The sequence below is a fragment of the Anabrus simplex genome, chromosome 2 (genome assembly GCF_040414725.1).
Source record: "Anabrus simplex isolate iqAnaSimp1 chromosome 2, ASM4041472v1, whole genome shotgun sequence".
In the NCBI taxonomy this organism is placed as follows: Eukaryota; Metazoa; Arthropoda; class Insecta; order Orthoptera; family Tettigoniidae; genus Anabrus; species Anabrus simplex.
Window position 1 is genome coordinate 985359237 of NC_090266.1, and position 21018 is coordinate 985380254.

The window sequence follows — 21018 nt, forward strand, 5'->3', positions numbered from 1 at the left end:
AGGCTGGAGTGCAGTGCGCAGGTTGTTCATGCACAACCACACCTATGAACCTCCTAGCACAAACTCTTCTCCTCAGCCCACTAACTGGTACCTAGAAATATTCTTAATTATCTAGGTCTGCAACCGACCTCCTTCCATGAGCTTGTAGATGGAAGCATAGGGAATGGAAAGTGCACAACTACCTGCGGTTGGTTATGTTGGGAATTTGTGCACTGGTTACCGTAGCAACTGCCAGCTCCTATAACGCGGGTACCTGTCAGAACTAGCACGGTGTTTTAATGGAGCTATAGCATTCAACCTGGGAGCACTCTGTACTGACCTGATGGAAGAGTGTTGTCAAGAATTATCTTCTTCTTGTACAGAGTGGTAATTTCAGTTGTAGTAATAATTCATTGCCGTGTGCTTGGTTATGCCAACTTTAATTGTTATGTATTTATTATGTATTTATAACTTTGTATTTAATTTTTCAGCTGGCAACTGAAGTAAAGGAGCTAAATGTGGATCACAACATTGAAAGTAAATCAAAGCGGCAGCGTACTCGTACTCAACCATATCAGTCTCCCCTCCCTCAGCTGACCTATATGACAAAGTTCAAACCAGCTGAGAAGTCAGATGGCCATGACAAACTTATTGTTTTTTACAAGTAAGTATGTTTTTCTTTTACATCCTGAGTGGTTACTACTTCCTTTTCATTCTTATGCATTTTTTAAAAATACAGTATGTACAATATTTCATGCTCTCCTTTTTTTTGCCCTAGGAAAATGTACCATGAAATTTCAGTCATTATTGAACATGTCCACTGGAATATTTCCTGGAAGTTTTTTTGCTAATGGCTTTACGTTGCACCAACACAGATAGGTCTTATGGCGACGATGGGATAGGAAAGGCCTAGGAGTTGGAAGGAAGCGGCCATGGCCTTAATTAAGGTACAGGCCCAGCATTTGCCTAGTGCGAAAATGGGAAACTGCGGAAAATCATTAACTTTGTTGTGTTGTTGATGCCAGAGGTTTGTAAGATAGCAGGAAACGAAACTGTTGGAGATCCTCTGAATCTTATAGCCAAGGACTGAGTATACAATGGAACCTCGATGCATCGTTCCCGGAACTGTTGTTTTTTTGTATTCATCTTGCAATTTATTCAGTCCCAAAAATGTTCCGTATAAACTAATGTTAAATTTTCCCTTGTCTATCGTTCCTCAAACTATCGATTGTCAAAAGATATTTGTCCTCGGCCACAATTTTCCCATATTGATCGTTCATTTGTAACAAAAATTGCAAAAGTTTTTTTAATTTAAAGCAATAGCTCAATATTCTAGCATAGAATAGCGGTAATCTGTTACGCGAGAATGTACGAGCAGTCCCTAGTTATTAATCTTGAGCAAGGATCTTGTAGGCTGGAGTGCAGTGCGTAGGTTGTTCATGCGCAACCACACCTATGAGCCTCGTAATGCCAGCTCTTCTCCTCCTTAGTCCACTAACTGGTCCCTAGAAGTATTCTTAATTACCTAGAAGAATTAAAACTGAGGCACTGTGAAACTCAGATTTGCCACCATTTTCTGTGATGTTTTTGGCCGGCTAGGGCTGCCATGTTCATTGAAAAAAAAACTAAAATCATGCTGTTTAAAATAGTCATGGCGTGCACTGAGTACTTTTTAATTAGTCACAGGGTGATTAAACGCGTCGTACCTTGTGGAGTAGTGATGGGATATTGGATTCATTTTACTGAATCGATTCAATATATTCCGTTCACGTTCCTGAAACGACACATGATCCCATTCACGGCACATTAGATTTACTGTTCCTATTGCATCTGTGTAGTGTATACTGATAAAACAGCAGCAACAACATTCAGTGCTTGCTGCTGCCATCTGGTCTTCTTTCTATGAACTGCTTTCCTATGCATCATCTTTCAGATTCACGTTTTTCCTGCAGCCTTCTCTTCACGTCAAGTTTTGATGTTACAAAACCTCTCGCCCACGGTGGCAACTACATTAAGTACACAGAATTAGATTTAAAATTATCTGCACACCCAATCGTCAATGATCTGCATTTAGAGCTGTCACCCAGGTGGGAGATTTCCTATCAATTGTTCGCCTTGTCTTTTTTTAAATGATTTCAAAGAACATGGAAATTTCATTGTATTCACGGTAAGTACACAATACAAAACAAATAAGTTAAAAAAATTAAATGCATGAAAAAATAGGTACTTGTGCAGTACTATACATGCTTATTATATAATTAGAGTACAAAACTTACATAATAATAATATCAAACTACCAGAACTCAAATCTTGTGCATTTCACTTGTGGTTTCCCACGGTTCTCAGGAAGTAACAACTCCATTGGATATACAGATTAGATGTATAAAAGATTAGATGTATATGTACGACTCGTTGGTTGAATGGTCAGCGTACTAGTCTTCGCTTCAGATGATCCCGGGTTCGATTCCTGGCCGGGTCGGGGATTTTAATCGCTTCTGATTAATTCTTCCGGCTTGGGGACTGGTTGTTTTTGTCTGTCCCAACACTCTCCTCTTCATATTCACATAACACACTACACTACTAACCACCACAGAAACACGCAATAGCGATCACATCCCTCCATATAGGGTTTGGCGTCAGGAAGGCCATCCGGCCGTAAAACAGGGCCAAATTCACATGTACGACACAGTTTGCACCCACGACCCCACAGGTGTGGTAAAAGTGGTAGGAGAAGGAGGAGGAGAAGAATAAGAAGAATAAGAAGAAGAAGAAAATGTATAAATGTATGTATTCCCAATAACTAGACTACATATTAATATAGGATACCAGGTGTGTTGGCCGTGCGGTTAGGGGTGCGCACCTGTGAACTTGCATCCGGGGGATAGTGGGTTCAAATCCCACGGCCGATTCCTTCCCAGTCCCAGCCCTTTCCTATCCCATCGTCGCTATAAGACCTCTCTGTGTCGGTGCGACGTAAAGCAAATAAAAAAAAAATATATATAAGGTCAATAAGTTAAAATAAAATACATTAAATATTGCCTATCTGGTATATCAATACCTCCTTATACTAAGGCACAGTACAAACATTACATACATAATAATACTTGTTATGGAGATATTGTGGTTTACAGAAGTGAAAGAAGGTGCGGGCATTGAATGGGTGGATATATGAAAATCGAGAGATTGATTGAAAACTTTAAAATCGGCACTATACAAAGGTAAAATTAAGTGTATCCTCCTAATTCCTCCTAATTCGTCAGTTTTCCATCACTTGTCACATGCATTTCGCCTGCACATTATCTCAGGCTTGGTTTCTCAAGCTTTCCCAGTCCCGCTTCTGTCCTAGCCATTTGATGTGATGGTGTTTCTACAAAGGGAGACTTTCGACCTGAGTTTTTGACACAGTGATTTCATCCTGTTTTGAATTGTTATAAAACCAAATTTTGTAAACTAAGAGGTCCGCAACCTCGCTATGTGCATTCATTGTTCGTTTCCATCTGTATCATTTGTTTTCATTTCTTTTCTTCTTAGATGACACAGTTTTTATACTCAACTAGCAAGATACTCGTGCTTCGCTATGGTATTATAGTGAAATTTATAATTGAATGCTTATTGTTTTATATAAAATCTGCCGAAATTCGCGATCTGACTCGTTTTCTGAGAGAATCCGCCAAGATTCGCGATCTGACTGGTTTTCTAATAGATTATGGCAAGTTTCCTCCCATTTTTCAATCTTTCTTTCCAGCAATCGATTTCGTACTTCCCGAGCTAGGTCCAGGTATTCGACCCGGTCAGTTGGGTCCCTAAATCTTTGCCGTCTTTTCCTGTAAGCATATTTAATATGGATCAAATCCTTCAGGAGATCCGGCGTGGTATCGTCTTGGGTGCCTTGGCGGTACTGAACCCACGGCCGGACTGCATTCTTAGTCATTACCCGCCAAAGAATCCTTTCCAGTGTGGTCCGCACATTTGATAACGCTCCAGAACATTATTATTATTATTATTATTATTATTATTATTATTATTATTATTATTATTATTATTATTATTATTATTATTAGATGTACTGGACCCCACAGCAAGATGCAAGACCGCTACTTGGCGGTAAATTACATCTGCTGCCATTGTCATTGTTGACAATGTGACCAGCACCATTGTCGTGCGTAGGCAAGTGTGCGGGATTTCTGGCGATACGAATGACATACTTCCGTGCATGATTGACCTTATTATTGAGGTGAATAATTTGACGGACAATCTCATTCCTATCGTTTATTTCAAATGTGTTTAAATTTTTATTTATATGCCGGGAGAATCTACTGTAATCTAAGAACATTCTCCGAAGGAAAAGATGGCTCTTCAAAACGAACCCAGGAAAGATTAAAAATGATCGGTTTATGATCAGAATAATTACATCGAAAATCTACAGCCTGTTTGCAGTTATTCGACAGGGTCAGGAACGGAATTAATAAAGCCCCATCTAGCGGCGACAATAGGAATTGTGCCGGCTGCCGAAGCACTCCTCTGGGGCAATGATCGATTAATGACAAATGAAATGAAATATTGGACAGTGTTGCTGGAATGAATGATGACAGGGAAAACCGGAGTATCCGGAGAAAAACCTGTCCCGCCTCCATTTTGTCCAGCACGAATGTCACATGGAATGACCGGGATTTGAACCACGGAACCTGGCTGTGAGTGGCTGCCGCCTGAGCAACGGAGGCTCCTTATAATTACATGAGGAATAGTAAAATCAATTGGTCTCGCCTCCGTTTTCACCCCACCGCCGTTAAGTTTATTTACCCCAACCCCCAAAAAAGAAGGCGTGTTTCTTTATGTTTAAAGGAGATTCCAAACACCAATGTTCACGTCTATTACCTTCAGTTTTGAGATATAAGTATCCCCATAAAAATAATTAACTTTTTTCACTTCCTTTCACACTCCTTCCCCCCCCCCCCCCGAGGTGAATTTTCCGGCAAAAGAATACTTGTTTGTTTAATAGTAAAGGATCTTCTAAGTACCAGTTATCACGACTGTAACTTCTTCAGTTTTTGATTTATGTGTCCTCATGAAAGAAATTCAACTCCTTTTCACTCCCGCACCCCAAGATTGTTTCCCACCCAAAACGCGTTTTTCCTTCTTTTTAATGGAGATCCAAATACCAATTTTCATCAATTAATTTTTCAAATCCTTCACACCCCCCCCCCCCCAGCAATGGAATTTCCGAGAATACATGTTCCTTTACTTTTAAAGCAGATTCCAAATATCATTTTTCACGTCTGTAACATCTTCATTTTTGAGATATCAGTAGCCTAATTAAAAGAATTCAACACCATTTTCAGTCAATTTTACCCCCCCTCCTCCACCCAAGTGGTTTTTCCGAAAACTAAAAACACACTTTTTTAAATTTTTAATAGAGAAAAAAATACCATTTTTCACATCTGTAACATGTTAAGTTTTTTGAGATATACTGTAGAAATTCTCATTTTAAAATTTCACCCCTTTTTAGTTCCCCTTATGTGGGGTTTCCAAAAACAAATCACCTGTGTTTCTTCACATTTACAGGAGATTCCAATTACCCACTTTTTACATCTGTAACATTTTAAGTTTCTAAGATATTCTGTAGATGTAGTCTTTCAAAAAATTCTCGCCAATTTGTCACTCCCCTTTAACCGCCATTAATTGGACTTTTCAAAAACAAAAAACGTGTTTCTTTATTTTTAATGGAGATCCCATATGGAAATTTTCAGTTCTGTAATATCTTCAGTTCCTGAGATATATGTATCCTCATTAAAGGCATTCAACCCATTATTCACTCTTTTACACCCCTCCTATCGGGATTTACAGGAAACAAAAAAATATGTGCTCCTTTATTTTTAAAGGAAATTCTAAATACCAGTTTTTACATGAGTAAACTTTTAAAGTTTTAAGATATAGACACACTCATTTTAAAAAATTCACCCCCTTTTCACCCCCCAGGATTTACCAAAAAAGGAAAAAATACCTGTTTATTTTTAAAGTAGATCCTAAATACCAATTTTCAGGTCTGTAATATCGTCAGGTTCTGAAATATAAGTAGCCTCATTAAAGGCATTCCACCCCTTTTTAACCCTTTTCCACCCTTCCTATTGGGATTTTCCAAAAACAAAAAATGTGTGTGCCTTTATTCTTAAAGGAGATTCTAAATACCAATTTTTACAACTATAAACTTTAAAAGTTTTGAGATATATATACACTCATTTTAAACAATTGACCCCCTTTTTCACCCCCCCCCCCTTTAATTGGATTTTTCAAAAACGAAAAAATACCTGTTTCATTTTTAAAGTAGATCCCAAATACCAATTTTTAGGTCTGTAATACCTTCAGGTTCTGAAATATAAGTAGCCTCACTAAAGGCTTTCAACCTTTTTTTCACCCTTTTCCACCCTTGCTATTGGGATTTTTGGAAAACAAAAAATACGTGTTTCTTTATTTTTAAAGGAGATGCTAAATACCAATTTTGTCGTGACTCTAAGGGATGTACTACAGGCTGAGGACTTGGGTTCGGAGTTCTGGGAGCGTATAGTCAGATTGGCAAAGTTTAAACACTAATTATATTCTAACATTGAGAATATTCACACATTAATATATACAATAATACATACAACATAAAATCTCTGACACCAATTACTCTCAATCCCTTCTCAACTTCAGATCTCTGAGAAAGTCTTTAAGTCTTTTTCCTAGTACACACAAAAATACACATAATACATGTATTTACTGGTTGAATACTTAACTACGGAGTATAGCTGATTCTTGTACAGCTGACATCTTCACTCTTCTCTTCTTGCCTTCTCCTCTTCTGCTTAGGTATCCCTGGAACTCGTTACTCTTCACGGCGACGTGACTTCTCCCAATTAAAATTGAGCTGCTAGTCTATAAGCCTATATTCCAACACCTACTTTGATAATTGGTGTGGAAAACCCTTGTGATCGTTTATCAACAAATCACACTCAGTTCGGAAGCCTGATATCCCTCTATCTTACTATCACTTTACTGTGTACTGCGACTGAATGCTAGGTCTACCAGCTCTCCAACAGTTCTCCCTAGTTGATTATTCACTTCTCTGCACGATATTGCCTACCGTCGAAACGCCTTCTTCCAGTGCCGTGAGTCAAAAAGCCTCTTTCGAGCGATGAAAGCCAAAAGCCCTGTTGTTTACAAGTTACCAAGTTTTATAGTTTCTTCTATTTTTTCTCGAATAATCGTACTGATTCATGTACCACCACCACCACCACCACAAGTCACTAGTTCACATCATGACCGCACTGTTCTCTGATTGGTTCTTTCACATGGAACCACCCAGTCACGTTGTATTACACACGTTGTTCCAGAACACTTTGGAAACTGTTTCTATGCCCTTTACAAGTGACTCTGTATATTTCCAACCCAAAAGAGGTGTGTATTTCACTTACACAATGTTTCACAATATGGAGACGCAAAGCTCTTGGCTTACGAGCTCCCAAAGCAACATCGAATGTTCTAAATCCTTCTTTGAAATATTCTGTTGTTTCTCTTATTATTATTATTATTATTATTATTATTATTATTATTATTACAACCATTTATGAATTATGAGTTATGAACATACACAAACTCTACTGTAATTTCCCTTCATATATACATGCGTTCATACGCCTGCTACTTTTTTTAATTCACAGGCTTTCTACCCTGGAGGTCATGGATTCGAATCCCATTCGAACCCGTTCGCTCTCTCGTTAATACGCAGAAGGCGCGTCGTGAGCCGTCGTTCACGACAATTTTTACGTGTATAAAATTCAAGAAGTTTTGAGATATATACGCACTCACTTTAAAAATCACCCCCTTTTCACCCCCCCCTCATTTATTGGATTTTCCAAAGACAAAAAATACCTGTTTCTTTATTTTTAAAGTAGATCCCAAATACCAATGTTCAGGTCTGTAATATCTTTAGTTTCTGAAATATAAGTAGCCTCATTAAAGGCATTCCACCCCTTTTCACCCTTTTCCACCCCTGTTATTGGGATTTTCCGAAAACAAAAAAAGTACCTGTTTCTTTATTTTCAATTAAGATTCTAAATACCAAGTTTTACATATGTAAACTTTAATATTTTTGAGATATAGATGCACTGATATAAAAAATTCACCCCCCTTTTCACCCTCCCATTAATTGGATTTTCCAAAAACAAAAAAATACCTGTTTCTGTATTTTTTTATTTTTATTTTTTTTTGCTAGGGGCTTTACGTCGCACTGACACAGATAGGTCTTATGGCGATGATGGAATAGGAAAGGCCTAGGAGTTGGAAGGAAGCGGCCGTGGCCTTAATTAAGGTACAGCCCCAGCATTTGTCTGGCGTGAAAATGGGAAACCACGGAAAACCATTTTCAGGGCTGCCGATAGTGGGATTCGAACCTACTATCTCCCGGATGCAAGCTCACAGCCGCGCGCCTCTACGCGCACGGCCAACTCGCCCGGTTTTCTGTATTTTTAAAGTAGATCCCAAATACCAATTTTCAGGTCTGTAATATCTTCAGTTTCTGAGATATAAGTACCGGTATCCTGATTAAAGGCATTCAACCCATTTTTCACCCTATTTCACCCCTCCTATTGGGATTTTCTGAAAACAAAAAAATACGTGTTTCCCTATTTTTAAAGAAGATTCTAAATACCAATTTTTACATCTGTAAACTTTTAATGTTTTGAGATATAGGTACACTCATTTTAAAATTTTCACCCCCGTTTTCACCCGCTTAGTGACGGAATATCCAAAAATCCTCTCTTAGCGAGCACCTACATCTTAGTATGAATATATCCCCAAAAATTCATTTCTTTTTGCCCAGTAGTTTTGGCTCGGTGATGATGAATCAGTCAGTCAGTCAGGACAAGTTATTTTATATATTAGGTTATGTTTTGTATTAACCCCTGTTTTCACTGAATTTTGTTTTTTGCTCCACATGATGTAAATATTGTATATTGGGTTGTTTCTTTTTCCGTCGTGTCTCTCTCTTGTTTTTTGATTTGTTCCTTCATTATGTTTTTTGGCACATTTTTAGCTTGTATTATGTAAATTAGTTCAACCTCTCCCTTTTTCGTTGAAGATGACTGAAACGAGGTGAAACATGTTTGAAGTTGATTACTCCATCTAATGATGGAATTACAGTATATGAGTATTGAATTAGGAGGATACACTTAATTTTACCTTTGTAAAGTGAAAACCGTCAATATGGAATGATTCTAATATCTTGTAATTAAAATTGGCAAGTTTTATTTACTTTCTTAACCTTTCCTTTTTTTTAACTTTGTACTTTGCCAAGCAAATAACAATCAGGTATAATAACACTTTTAGGGAGATCTAGAATAATCAGCTAGCAATTATTTAACAATATGAGCTTGAAGCTCCCTAATTACAAATGTTACTTGAACATTACTGCTCCATTCAATCAAGAGTCAAGGAAATGAATCACCCAATGTTTTGCATCAGTGGAAAATTTTCTTTGCTTCACGAATTCACATTTTAGTAGACTATTCTCGAAATTTACAAGTTCCAGGCCTATCCAGGCACAGCCTACATTTAACAAAATTAAACAGTATTCACTGTGTTAACTGCTCAACAGTGTAATTGCCTAAAAATGAAATGAATGTTGTTAACTGTAACAGGTGTAACGAGTACCCATTCTACCTGGTCTTTGGCAGGAACAAAAGATTAAAGTTACTGGCCGAAAATCAAAATGGTTAGGAGGCGAACACCAGTGCTCCTTGAAATTTACCAGAAATGCTTAAAACCCTATTTGGGCTTAAGGCCTCATGTTACAGAGGCTAAACCTATACTAGGGAGGTGACTAGATGGAGAAAAATAATTAAGTTACAGAAATTACAGGATAGATTTTAAAGGTTACAACATCATAGTAAGCCGAAACAGTTAATACCTTAAGGTGGACCTCCCGAAGATGGACGAGGGAGCCTTTCCCCCTACCTCCGTTACGTACACACTAGACTGGAGCGATCACTAAGAGAAAACTCTGGGCCAAGGCCCTGACACACCCACTATTCTTATTGGTTAATTTAATAAATATCAGAAAATGTGGATTTTTAGATAAATAAATGTTCAACATTTCTCATTGGCCAACACTTAAAGTTGGCAGGATGAGATAGAAGTTTGATAACTTTTGAACATCAAAAACAAACACTAAACATTCCAGTTTAGGAAACCTTAACACACAAAATTTATATTTAATTTTAATAGTTCATCTTCACCCCTTACGGCACAACATAATTTGGTAGTAGCGACATTGTTGAAAAATGTTCACACTATTTCCGAAATGAGTTTCAGATATCCTGATCTAGAGGGCCTTCTACAAGGTGCTAGTTTTAAATGCACGGGGCGTGTGTACCTCCGGTACAATAATGATATAATAATAATAATGAAGTCCAACTCGACTGAAGCATGTTCATTCTGATGCATGGAAGAATGTGCACACTGAAAGGATAAAAACCTGGTGGGCCTGCAAGAAGACAAACAATTGAGATCTCACGGTCGTTAGTGGCTCCAACAAAGCATAATAATAATAATAATAATAATAATAATAATAATAATAATAATAATAATAATAATCGACACAACTCAAATTTTCTACATAGACTTTTGATTTTTCATAGTTCTCAGAAAGTAACCAACTCCATAAAATATAGAAAATTAGATGTGAAATTATCTGTGTTTAAAATAAGTAGCCTACATATTAAAATAAAACAAATGTTAAAAATGAAATGCATGTAATATTACCACTCTGGTACATCATTATTTCCTGATTGATTTACAGTACAAAAATGACGTTCCAATTAATAATAATGATAACAATAACTAACATAACTAAAATTTTTTTACTCTAATTTATGGTTTTCCACAGTTCTCTGAAAGTGACAACTGTTATATATATAATTACCGTATTTACCCCGTCTAGAAAGCCAAGAATAACGGCCGAGAGGATTCGTTGTGCTGACCACACGACACCTCGTAATCTGCAGGCCTTCGGGCTGAGCAGCGGTCGCTTGGTAGGCCAAGGCCCTTCAAGGGCTGTAGTGGCATGGGGTTTGGTTTGGTTTGGTACCGTATTTACTCTTGTATTAGACCCCCGTGGCTTTTTGAGACGAAGAAAATGAAAATATAAATCTTGCATACAGGACCCCCCCAAATGCAATTCGTCAGAGAACTTCTTTTCCGCTTCAAAGCGGGTACAAGTCTTACTGCAGCTCTGATGACATCACACATATTTGTGAATAGTTTCGTTCGTTCGACCCACGCAATGAAAACAATGCATCAAAGTTGCAGTACATCAGTGGTTCGTAGATAATAAATGTCCGCTTCCGTAGCGTAGGCCTACGTCTGATGACGTCGCACAAATAGGTGAACAGTTTCATGTTCAGTCCGTGCATTGCAAATACTTATCAGTCATGTACCTATATATATGTTTGTGGTTTGTAGTTAAGAATGTCGCTATCGTAATGGTTAGCACAGTTAGGTGTTATTCTCGGGAGCCTGAGTTCGATTCCGTATTCCCAGAGATTTATGAATGGCAGGAAGGTTGATGTGTGGTAAAAATGGTACATTGATCTCCCTTTCACCTTTCTAAAAAGAGCTGCACCATCTGGGGATAAGGAAACGAGATTACTTCAGTTAAGAAATATTCACGGTTTTTTATATATAGCAGGCGAGATCATGAAGTAAGTGATCATCTCTTCACGCGGGCCAATATAGGGTTGTATTTTTTGTTTTTGGAAGTAGATTTCAATCTTGATAAAAACATTCCAATCATAACGATTGTTTTACTCACCATTGTACCTCATAAATAATAATAATAATAATAATAATAATAATAATACTTTGTCCCCACTTAACAATTTTCGAAGACGCCAAACAAAACATACTATTCGTTAATAAAAAATGGAGAAGACTGTACGAAATTAAAAATTATGATAATAAAACACATTACCGCCGCACCTCTAGATATCCATAAATGCGGCAAACTTTCCTGTTGTTTATTTTCAACTTCCTGTCGTGGAACCTGTTGACAGCATACCTAAACTAAAAAATGTGGTCTCTCTTATCTCGTTTGGGGCTGTTTAGATAAATCCTGATGTGATAAATGTGGATAGCAAGCATGAAATGTACTTTAAAATAAGTGTTTGACTTTCAACAGCTGCAGTTATCCAGTGAACGCTTCCAGTCACTATGTATTCCATTCGGAAGTTCAACTCGTATCATACGCTAGTTATCAGCTGATGGTTTATTGGCATGCTTTCTATAGAACAGCTTTATTCGGAAGGAGTGGCTTCTGCTACACAGACACCGACAGCGATTATTAGGGACCATCTGCAGATCTCCAGAAACAGATTTGCTCTGTGTGGACTCTATAGTCGGGAACAAAACTATTTTTAAAAGTTTCAATAAAGACTAGACCTTGAAGACTTTTGATGCGTGACTGATGAGATGGCAGTGAATATGACGTCATTTGGAATGATGACATGCTGGTAGCAGGGAAGTTGGCGGTACAAGACGATAATTCAGATTAAAGCGGTGATTAGGTTTGCTGTGTGGTAGGCCTACTGCTCAACTGACAGAGACAAATGACTGTCCATTAAATTCTTTTGTGTCAATATTGCATAATATAACATGAAACCCTTATCCTTTTTCTCTACGGGGTCGAGTATGAAGCAAGACGAATCTTCGTAGCGAGTTTTTACGACCGTATGCCTTTTCTAACATCAAACTAATTGAAGGAATTAATGAGGTGAAAGGAGTGACTTGATATGAGTAACTAAAACTGACTATATTTACTTTATATTTAGGCCTAAAAGTTGTGTTCACCATTTATTGTCTTTTTATTTTAGAAGTACTGCCTTGTAGTGAAAATAGCCAGTATAACTCAAATACATTCATAAGTTTGTAAAATAATAGTGTAGAATGGTTACATGTAATTTATAGCTTTTTATAGCCTTAAAAGTCCTGTGTTCACTGCAAAAAAATTTGAGGTTACTGCATAGTGCCCCCCCCCCCCCTACATTTTTGGCTTTAAAAGTGGGGGGGGGAAAAAGGGGGGGGTCTAATACGTGAGTAATTATGGTAGATGGAAAAACACCTGTGCTCACAATAAGTAGCCTACATATTATATATAAATCAAATAACTAGCTGTACATCGCACCGACACAGATAGGTCTTATGGCAACGATGTTATAGGAAAGGACTAGATGAGGGAAGGAAGCGGCCCTGGCATTAATTAAGGTACAGCACCAACATATGCCTGGTGTGTAAATGGGGAAACCTCGGAAAATCATCTTAACGGCTGCCGACAATAGGATTCGAATCCACCATCGCCCGAATGCAAGCTCATAGCTACGCGACCCTAACTGTATTGCCACTCGCTCGGTCAGCTTTGAAAATATGTCTTTTTCTATGAGCAGAGGATTTTTTAAATCGTCGTATTTTGTATAGGCGATCCGAGATGTACAGTAGCCCTCTAGTTTTGTGATTCAACATCTTTTTATTTAAGCTACTGCATCAGTAGGCTCACGCACTGTCCACGTGCACCAGTGTTCTCGTGATTCGATTATTGAAGTCTTATGCAATGATGCGACATACGAACTGAGAAAATTCTGAGCGGCTCTTCCCAGTATAAAATAGACAATTTCGAGTGATCATGAACGTGACTCATAGTCATAGGGTAGGCTAGAGAGTTGAGTTGAATTAATTGTCGAATGTCAACTAAGTTAGAATACTGATTCATTAAGCTAATAAATAGAATCATGTTTTGACTACCTTTTTTTAACACTGCAAAAAAATCCATGTAATATTTAAACCTCCCTGTAAGAAGAGGGCTGTGAATGCAAGTGGGTATTATTTTCAGATGAGCTGAGGGTGGGAGTCCGTTATAGGTTATGATTCTTTCCGTGTTCCATGGCTCTGTATGTCTCAATGCAGCGGAAGTTCGCCTCCCTGCCAGTGTCTAGCGTCTCGATAATGAACCGTGTGTGTTGTGTCTCATTGATCTGTGAGTGCACCACTCGCCACTGTCTGCTGAGATTTAGCTGAATCGTGTGCCGTGAGCTTGCCGTTCCTGTGAATCGATTCGCTCGGACACTTAAATGAATCGATACACTGCTTCAAATCATACACTCGGTAGCCAACACTACTGTGGAGTGTGTGGGATGCTAAAGGCCTCTTGAACGCTTTGTTGCCCCCTGTCTTGTCACAAGCCAGACCTAAACAGTACAGACCAATGGTCTTGTAACTAGTGCCTAAGTTGGCAGCCTCGCGTAGCCTGCTGTGATGTTCAAAACATGCCTTGTTGAAATTCTAACCTCTCTGATATTGCACCAGCCATGCCTTGTTGGAACTCTAACCTATCTTTCGCAAATGGTCTACGGAATGTATACCAAAATGCAGGTTATCGCCGCAATATCTGCATATAGCATTAATTTGCAATAAGAGAACTGACTTTAAAGGTTTTCGATTATTATGAGATGAAAAGAAAAAGAAAAGAAATCACACTTTTTATTTTCAATGCTTGTATCATGGTTGCAATATTTTTGTGCCGTTATGTATAATATGAACATATCCAGCTCAACAGCTAAGTAGTTAGCGTGCTGGCTATTGGTCCAAGGGGTTCCGATTGGCTCGGGAATTTTAACCTTCTGTGGTTAATTCCATCCGTTCGGGGACTGGTTGTGTGTACCATAATCGGTATTAGAATTCATCATAGGTAGGGCAACAATTTCATAGACGCGCAGGTCACCTGTCACATGCCAACTCAAAAGACGCGCATCAGGCCTCTTGGGACGCCACACATGATTATTAATAATATTATTATAATATTGAGATTTACATAAAGAAAAATGTGGAAATACAATATCCGTATTTTATTATTTTAATTTCTCCATATTTTTTAAGTACCCACATTTATTGTTTTTCCGCATACATAGTCATTTTCTCCCTCGCTCCGCTGAAAAACGATGCATCAACGTATTACTGTACATACTCGATTATCACAGTTCATCCATCTATATATATATATATATATATATATATATATATAATTATAATAAGAGTTCTGTCCGTACATTGCTCAGAATAGTGGTCCTATCAATAAATACTACATAACTAAAGTTATATAGAATAAAATTTCCGATCATTTGTGTTGCATACATTTTTACTGTACTGGCTATAACAGAGATATTCATAAATTCTGATTTTTGTTACCAAGTCCACATCAACGCCGAGCCACGAGTAAATGGGTACACAGGATTTTATAAAAATCGGTATGTAGAGTCAGGGAATATGAAACTACAGTCTTGGCTATAAATAATTTTACTCACCGTGGATGAAATGGTAGTTTAAGGGAAGGTGCCTTAAATTTATTTTTATAATACTTAAGTTATTGGTCCTATCGATAAGTTCTACATAACAAAAGTTATAGAGAATACAATTTCCGATCATTTGTATTTTATTCAGTTGAACCTTACCGACTATGATAAGAGTGATATTTCAAAGTCGGATGGAAACAAAATGCGAAGGCCTACGATATCGAAAACTCATAAAATTGATCAATAGTAACATTACATTGACTATTGTTTGTTATGATGATCTTTGTCTCTTCTACTGCCACTCATCTCCTATAGATGGGGGTTACTGCTGCGTACTGAGTATAACAGCCTGAATATTGACAGGAAATAGTTGGGGAGTTAGATACCTTTTTTCTTTAGCATTCCATTCCTCTGGTTCATACATTTTTTGATACTGCTGGTACGTAACACACTGATTCATCATAGTATTCCAGTATTCGATCCCTACTCTGAGTCGCTGATTGGAATGAGCAGTGTGTACACTTAACGGCTCTCTGCAGCCTGGTCATTCTAGCTCGGGACTTTTTGACTGTTAGATTGGCAGCATAGTACCGTTCATTTAAAGTGAGAAACATACATTCATGCATACATACATTATCATTATAGACTGTTATGCCTATCGGTGTTCAGTCTGCAAGCCTCTGTGAATTTACTAAACTTCGCCACAATCCTCTATTTGCAACAAGTGCTGTGGACTCATTTAGTTCTGTACCTCTTATCTTTAAATAGTTAGAAACTGAGTCTAACCATCATCGTCTTGGTCTACCTCTGCTTCTCTTACCGTCCATAACAGAGTCCATTATTCTCCTACGTAACCTATCCTCCTCCATTCACCTCACATGACCCCAGCCCCGAAGCCGGTTCATGCGTACAGCTTCATGCATCGAGTTCATTCCTAAATTAGCCTTTATTTTCTTATTTTAAGTATCCTCCTGCCATTGTTCCCATGTGTAGTTTTTCATTTGATCGAGTATCTCATATGATAGCATTGCTTTTATTTGCAACATTCTTACCGACATCATTGCAATGATGTATATTTATTTCAGTTGGGAAAACCACTGAAGATGTAAAAAGGCAGGTGGAGAGTAAGTGTCTGCCGTTATAATGAAAATTCTCCAACTTGATTATGACTGATGGTAGGCAAGAAGGCCTCCAATTACAATGAAAATTCCCTAACCCAGTCTTCGTATGAGAAAAGGCGCATGGTGACTTCCCTCTAGCTTTTCTTGGGTAACGTTACAAGCTATGCAATTTAATACAATCTTACTCACAACATGTACACTACTTAACCTAGAATTCTATACACAATGTAGAATTCTGTAGCAAAGCATGGGTACGTCAGCTAATAGTGTATATTTTTCTTGTGGAATGTTCAGAATATATTCAGTATGTTTTTGTAACTTTCTGCCTGAATGAGTCTTTGGAAACACCCATAATATAATAGTTTCTGGTATAATGACTGTGCATCTCAGTTTGGTTATAATGTGTAGTTTCTCGCCAGTGACTGAGCGAGTAGCCGCTTGTTTTGGGGGACAAAGCTGTTAGCTTGCATTCGGGAGATGGTGAGTTTCAATCCCACTGTCGGCAGCCCTGGAGTTGGTTTTCCGTGGTTTCTAATTTTCACGCCAGGTGAATGCTGGGGCTGTATCTTAATTAAGGCCACGGCCACTTCTTTCCTTCTCCCAAACCCTTCCTATCTTGTTGTCACCATACGATATGTATGTGTCGGTGCGTTGTAAAGCATATTCTTTTAAAATAATCTTACAAGTGAATATTAATTATTTCTGACTAAGAGTTGTATTTTTTGTATATTAACTTATTTTGTGTAAAAAGTTGGTCTAAGTGCTCTTGTTTGTAAGAACATATGGGAAGTGTATTGAGAGAGTGCTTTTCGTTTTGTGGATTATTCATGTTAAGAAGTTCATATTATGTCCTATGAGATTAAAGGGGATCCTGTAGTATGAGGTGCTGCCACACAATCAAGATGGCAATTTTAGAAGTATGTTACAGCCAGTTACAGATGATGAGCCACCTGGAATGTATCCCCTCCTGTACTGCATCTAGTAGTTAACTGTCAAATCTGTGATCGTCTCAAACTTAATCAGGTATGAAATGGAGATATTGCATTTTATACTCCCAAATGTGGAGAAATTATGCCCCTATCAGTAAGGTTTACTTATTTTGCTAGCTATATTTCACTCCAAGGTATATTACCCTGCAACATTTGGTTATGAGCAATATGCTCCACTTTTGTATCAATAAGAATTGTTACTCTTCTGTAGGAGAAATTTCTCTCGGATTTTGGAGGTACATCACCAGTGACTCCTTTTTAATAGAGGAACAAATGAGGCATCTAGTATCAAAACCGGCCAAGTCGCAAAATTTACGAAAATGAGTTAAGGTTATAAATTTCAAGTAGAAGTATAGCACTATCAGGCTTTAAAATCGTCCATGTCTTCATGTTATAGAGCACTGAATTCTCGGTCGTGCAACAGAATCAGCCAAGTCATGCAGCCAGTGAATTCAAAACCAGCCAAGTCAACGAACGAGCGACAATCTTTATGATGCAGCATTATTGTCTGGAATCTTGTGTTGTTACATTAAGCAACAATGTGATATCAGTAGGCAAAATTGTTCCTTGTAATGTGTATTCTTTGAAGTCATAATATTTTGTTTTTTGTTCGTTTGCAACCCTGATTTACGTATTCGCGGGCTTTTTACCGTCATTGGCGCCAAAGCAATCCTATTTCCGGTGTGCTCATATTTTGTCATTATTGTGTGCTGTAACGTGGATATTGTTCCGAGTGGTGAACTGAAAGATTTACTTTCATACCTTGTGAAATTGTACAAAATGGCAACAAAAATGGCCAAGTCAAAATTTAAATTAACAAGAAACATGGGTTAATTATGAGTTAGATTTCTCAAAACAGCGGAGCTTAAATATTAAACCATTAAGGATATAACTGTGAAAAAAATCTTTTCTGACCATCATTGCTTTGTCTCTACAGGCTTTTCGTCCATATTGAAAAATATGCCTCGAGTGACTTGGCCGGTTTTGATACTAGACGCCTCAAATTTTAAATGTGATAGCCGAGTATGTGATGGTTCAACGTTGCTTGAAAGTGTATAAACCTAGTGGAGATGGATCGTTAGTTAACTATAAGGATCTGTACCAATTAGAGAAGGAAGATGTCGGGTAGCTGGCACAACACTTTGTAGGAGATGGTTCCAATGAAACAGGAAGAGGAGTGTTATTTAATGAAGTAAAGATGACACCTTTACATTCTTTAGGTGATCTTTGTTTCCTGTCCGATATGGACGAAGATATCTCTGTAAATCAAAGTACTATATGCAGTAGTTAGAAAAGCGCATATATGGATAACATTCCCTCAAACTGTCCACGAACATGAGACTGCAAAAGGTGAATGGCGAAAACGATATGCTTTCTCCACTGCAATAGGCGTGGTTGATTGCACTCATGTTCTGACAAAGAAGCCTAGCATTCATAGAGATTACTATTATAACAGGAAAGGGGATCCATATATTTATGTACAGGCAATATGTAGTTCTAAAGAAGTATTTAACACTAGAACGGCTGGGAATCTGACATTCCTAGAACAGCGGTAAGGGGTCATTTTGACCCATCATAAGAAATGCTTGGAAACGTTCAAAATAGATCAAAATAAAACATGTAATTTCTTCTACAACTTTATTGTACACTTAAGGACATGTCATTAGTGTATGGACCTTTTATATTACTGATGGACATATGAATAATCACGATCAACTGCACCATGTTTCTGTTTCTGTAAGGAGTTTTCACAAAATTAACCAATTGAACACCTTTTCTTAGTCACTCATCCCCATTGCAACAATCATACATTTTCAGTAATTCTTTAGGCAAATTAAAAGCACACTAAACACATTTAGCACACACAACTTTTACTTTTCGTGCAAATTTTCCGCACACTGCTTTGAGGCACTTGCTGCGGGCATCACTAGACTTGTTGCCTTTACACATACAAACTTGGCATTTCTTCCGCATTTTAGATGGACACGGTCCCGCTGCCTCCTCTTGTTGTTGTTGTTGTTGTTGCCCTTTCTCGTCCCACCTTCTTAGTTCACTTGCCAGCCTGAGGATGAACTACTTCGCTTTATCATCCTACCCATTACTTGCTTGTAAATGACCCAAGCATTGATAGCTGTTAGGTGTAGGGTATTGTAAAAGACATGCATTGGCCACGTCCTGCATGCACATTTGGTCGACCACTCGGGCTAGGTTGTCATAAATTGGGTAAATCTGCACCTGGTTTTGCTGGGAAGTAATAGTTCGTTGACTGTAATATTTTCACTTCGGCGGTAACAGTGAAGGCAATTTTCCATGAATTTGTCCCAGATTTCAGAGACAAGAGCGAACCTGTTAGCTGGCAGGCGCTCAGCTCAGGATGATTTCTCATCAAAATGGAGGAATCTGAGAAGCTCTATCTCTTGACATTGTGTTCTTCATGAATTGCTGTCCACAAGAACGCGACCATAGTTCATCCACAGACACACCTTTCGAACACAGGACACTGCGGATATGGGGCAATCATAGCCTCCAACTCCTCGAGTGACACGGTCTAGTCCGTGAAGTTCTTTCCCAGCGTTTGATTAGGTTTCGTTTCATTAGACGAAGAATCGATTCATCAAAGAGGAAACGAAAGGCACTAATGGCAGAGTCGTAAACTCGGTGGTAAGAGTATTCCGTGGGACCTCCCTGCTCCCTCAGGACGTTCACTGAAGCACGCTTTCTGGATGAATTTGGATCCCAGACCTCCCGCTCGGTTTCGTCTCGGGCGACCATCTTCCCTGATGAAACACCTAACTGAGACTGAGACATTTGGGGCGAGATTAGCATTTTCAACTTCTCCTGTGGATAATTCATCCTCTGTCTCGTGATCTTCGTCCTCACTTGTCTCTCTTGTCTCAAGCAAAAAATCACCAACTGAGTTGGATAGTTCACTTTCAGACTCAACGTCTGAATTTTCTAGCATACGAGACACTTCGTCAGCAGGAAGACTATTGTAGCACAACATGCCTGTAGGAAGAACACGTACGCAATGATGATATGAATACAATAATCCCGCTAACTGGAACACTCATCTGACACTAATTTTTTTTTTTTTTTTGCTTTACGTCCCACTAACTACTCTTTTACGGTTTTCGGAGACGCCGAGGTGCCAAAAGCTGATCAATACTAGACTGTCTGAAAGAAAGTTTTTATGAATTGTCACTCACCTGAAATAATCAAAGCAATACATCCATTTCGGGAGTGTACATTTTTTCGGGCATTCATGAGAGGAAAGTCGCAGAAGTATGGAATCGAGATCTTTCAACTATGTGAAGTAAGGAGTGGTTATTTGTGCAACATGCAAGTGTATTCTGCAACCCTTGTCATAGTGGAGGATTACAACACTTTCTTCAATGTTTTGTAAAGATTGTGTGAACCAGTGAAAAATCAGGGGCACGCAGTGTATATGGACAGATAGTTTTCAACCCTACCATTTGTGGTCATTTGAGGGGCTGTCAGACTAAAGCAGTTGGTACCACGATGCCAAATCGGAAAGGAATGCTGAAGTAGTTTGCGAAA

The 21018-nt window shown here is 38.3% G+C and overlaps 1 protein-coding gene across 3 annotated transcripts in view; it reads left to right on the forward strand.

The window, feature by feature from the left end:
* LOC136864607 (neurofilament heavy polypeptide) overlaps positions 1-21018 on the forward strand; it is a 382096-nt gene that overhangs the window by 168457 nt on the left and 192621 nt on the right. For all 3 annotated transcript variants that reach the window (XM_067141842.2, XM_067141841.2, XM_068226359.1), the window contains exon 4: positions 471-643. In XM_067141842.2, coding sequence (XP_066997943.2) covers positions 471-643 — 173 coding nt within the window. The remainder of the gene's footprint in view (positions 1-470; positions 644-21018) is intronic.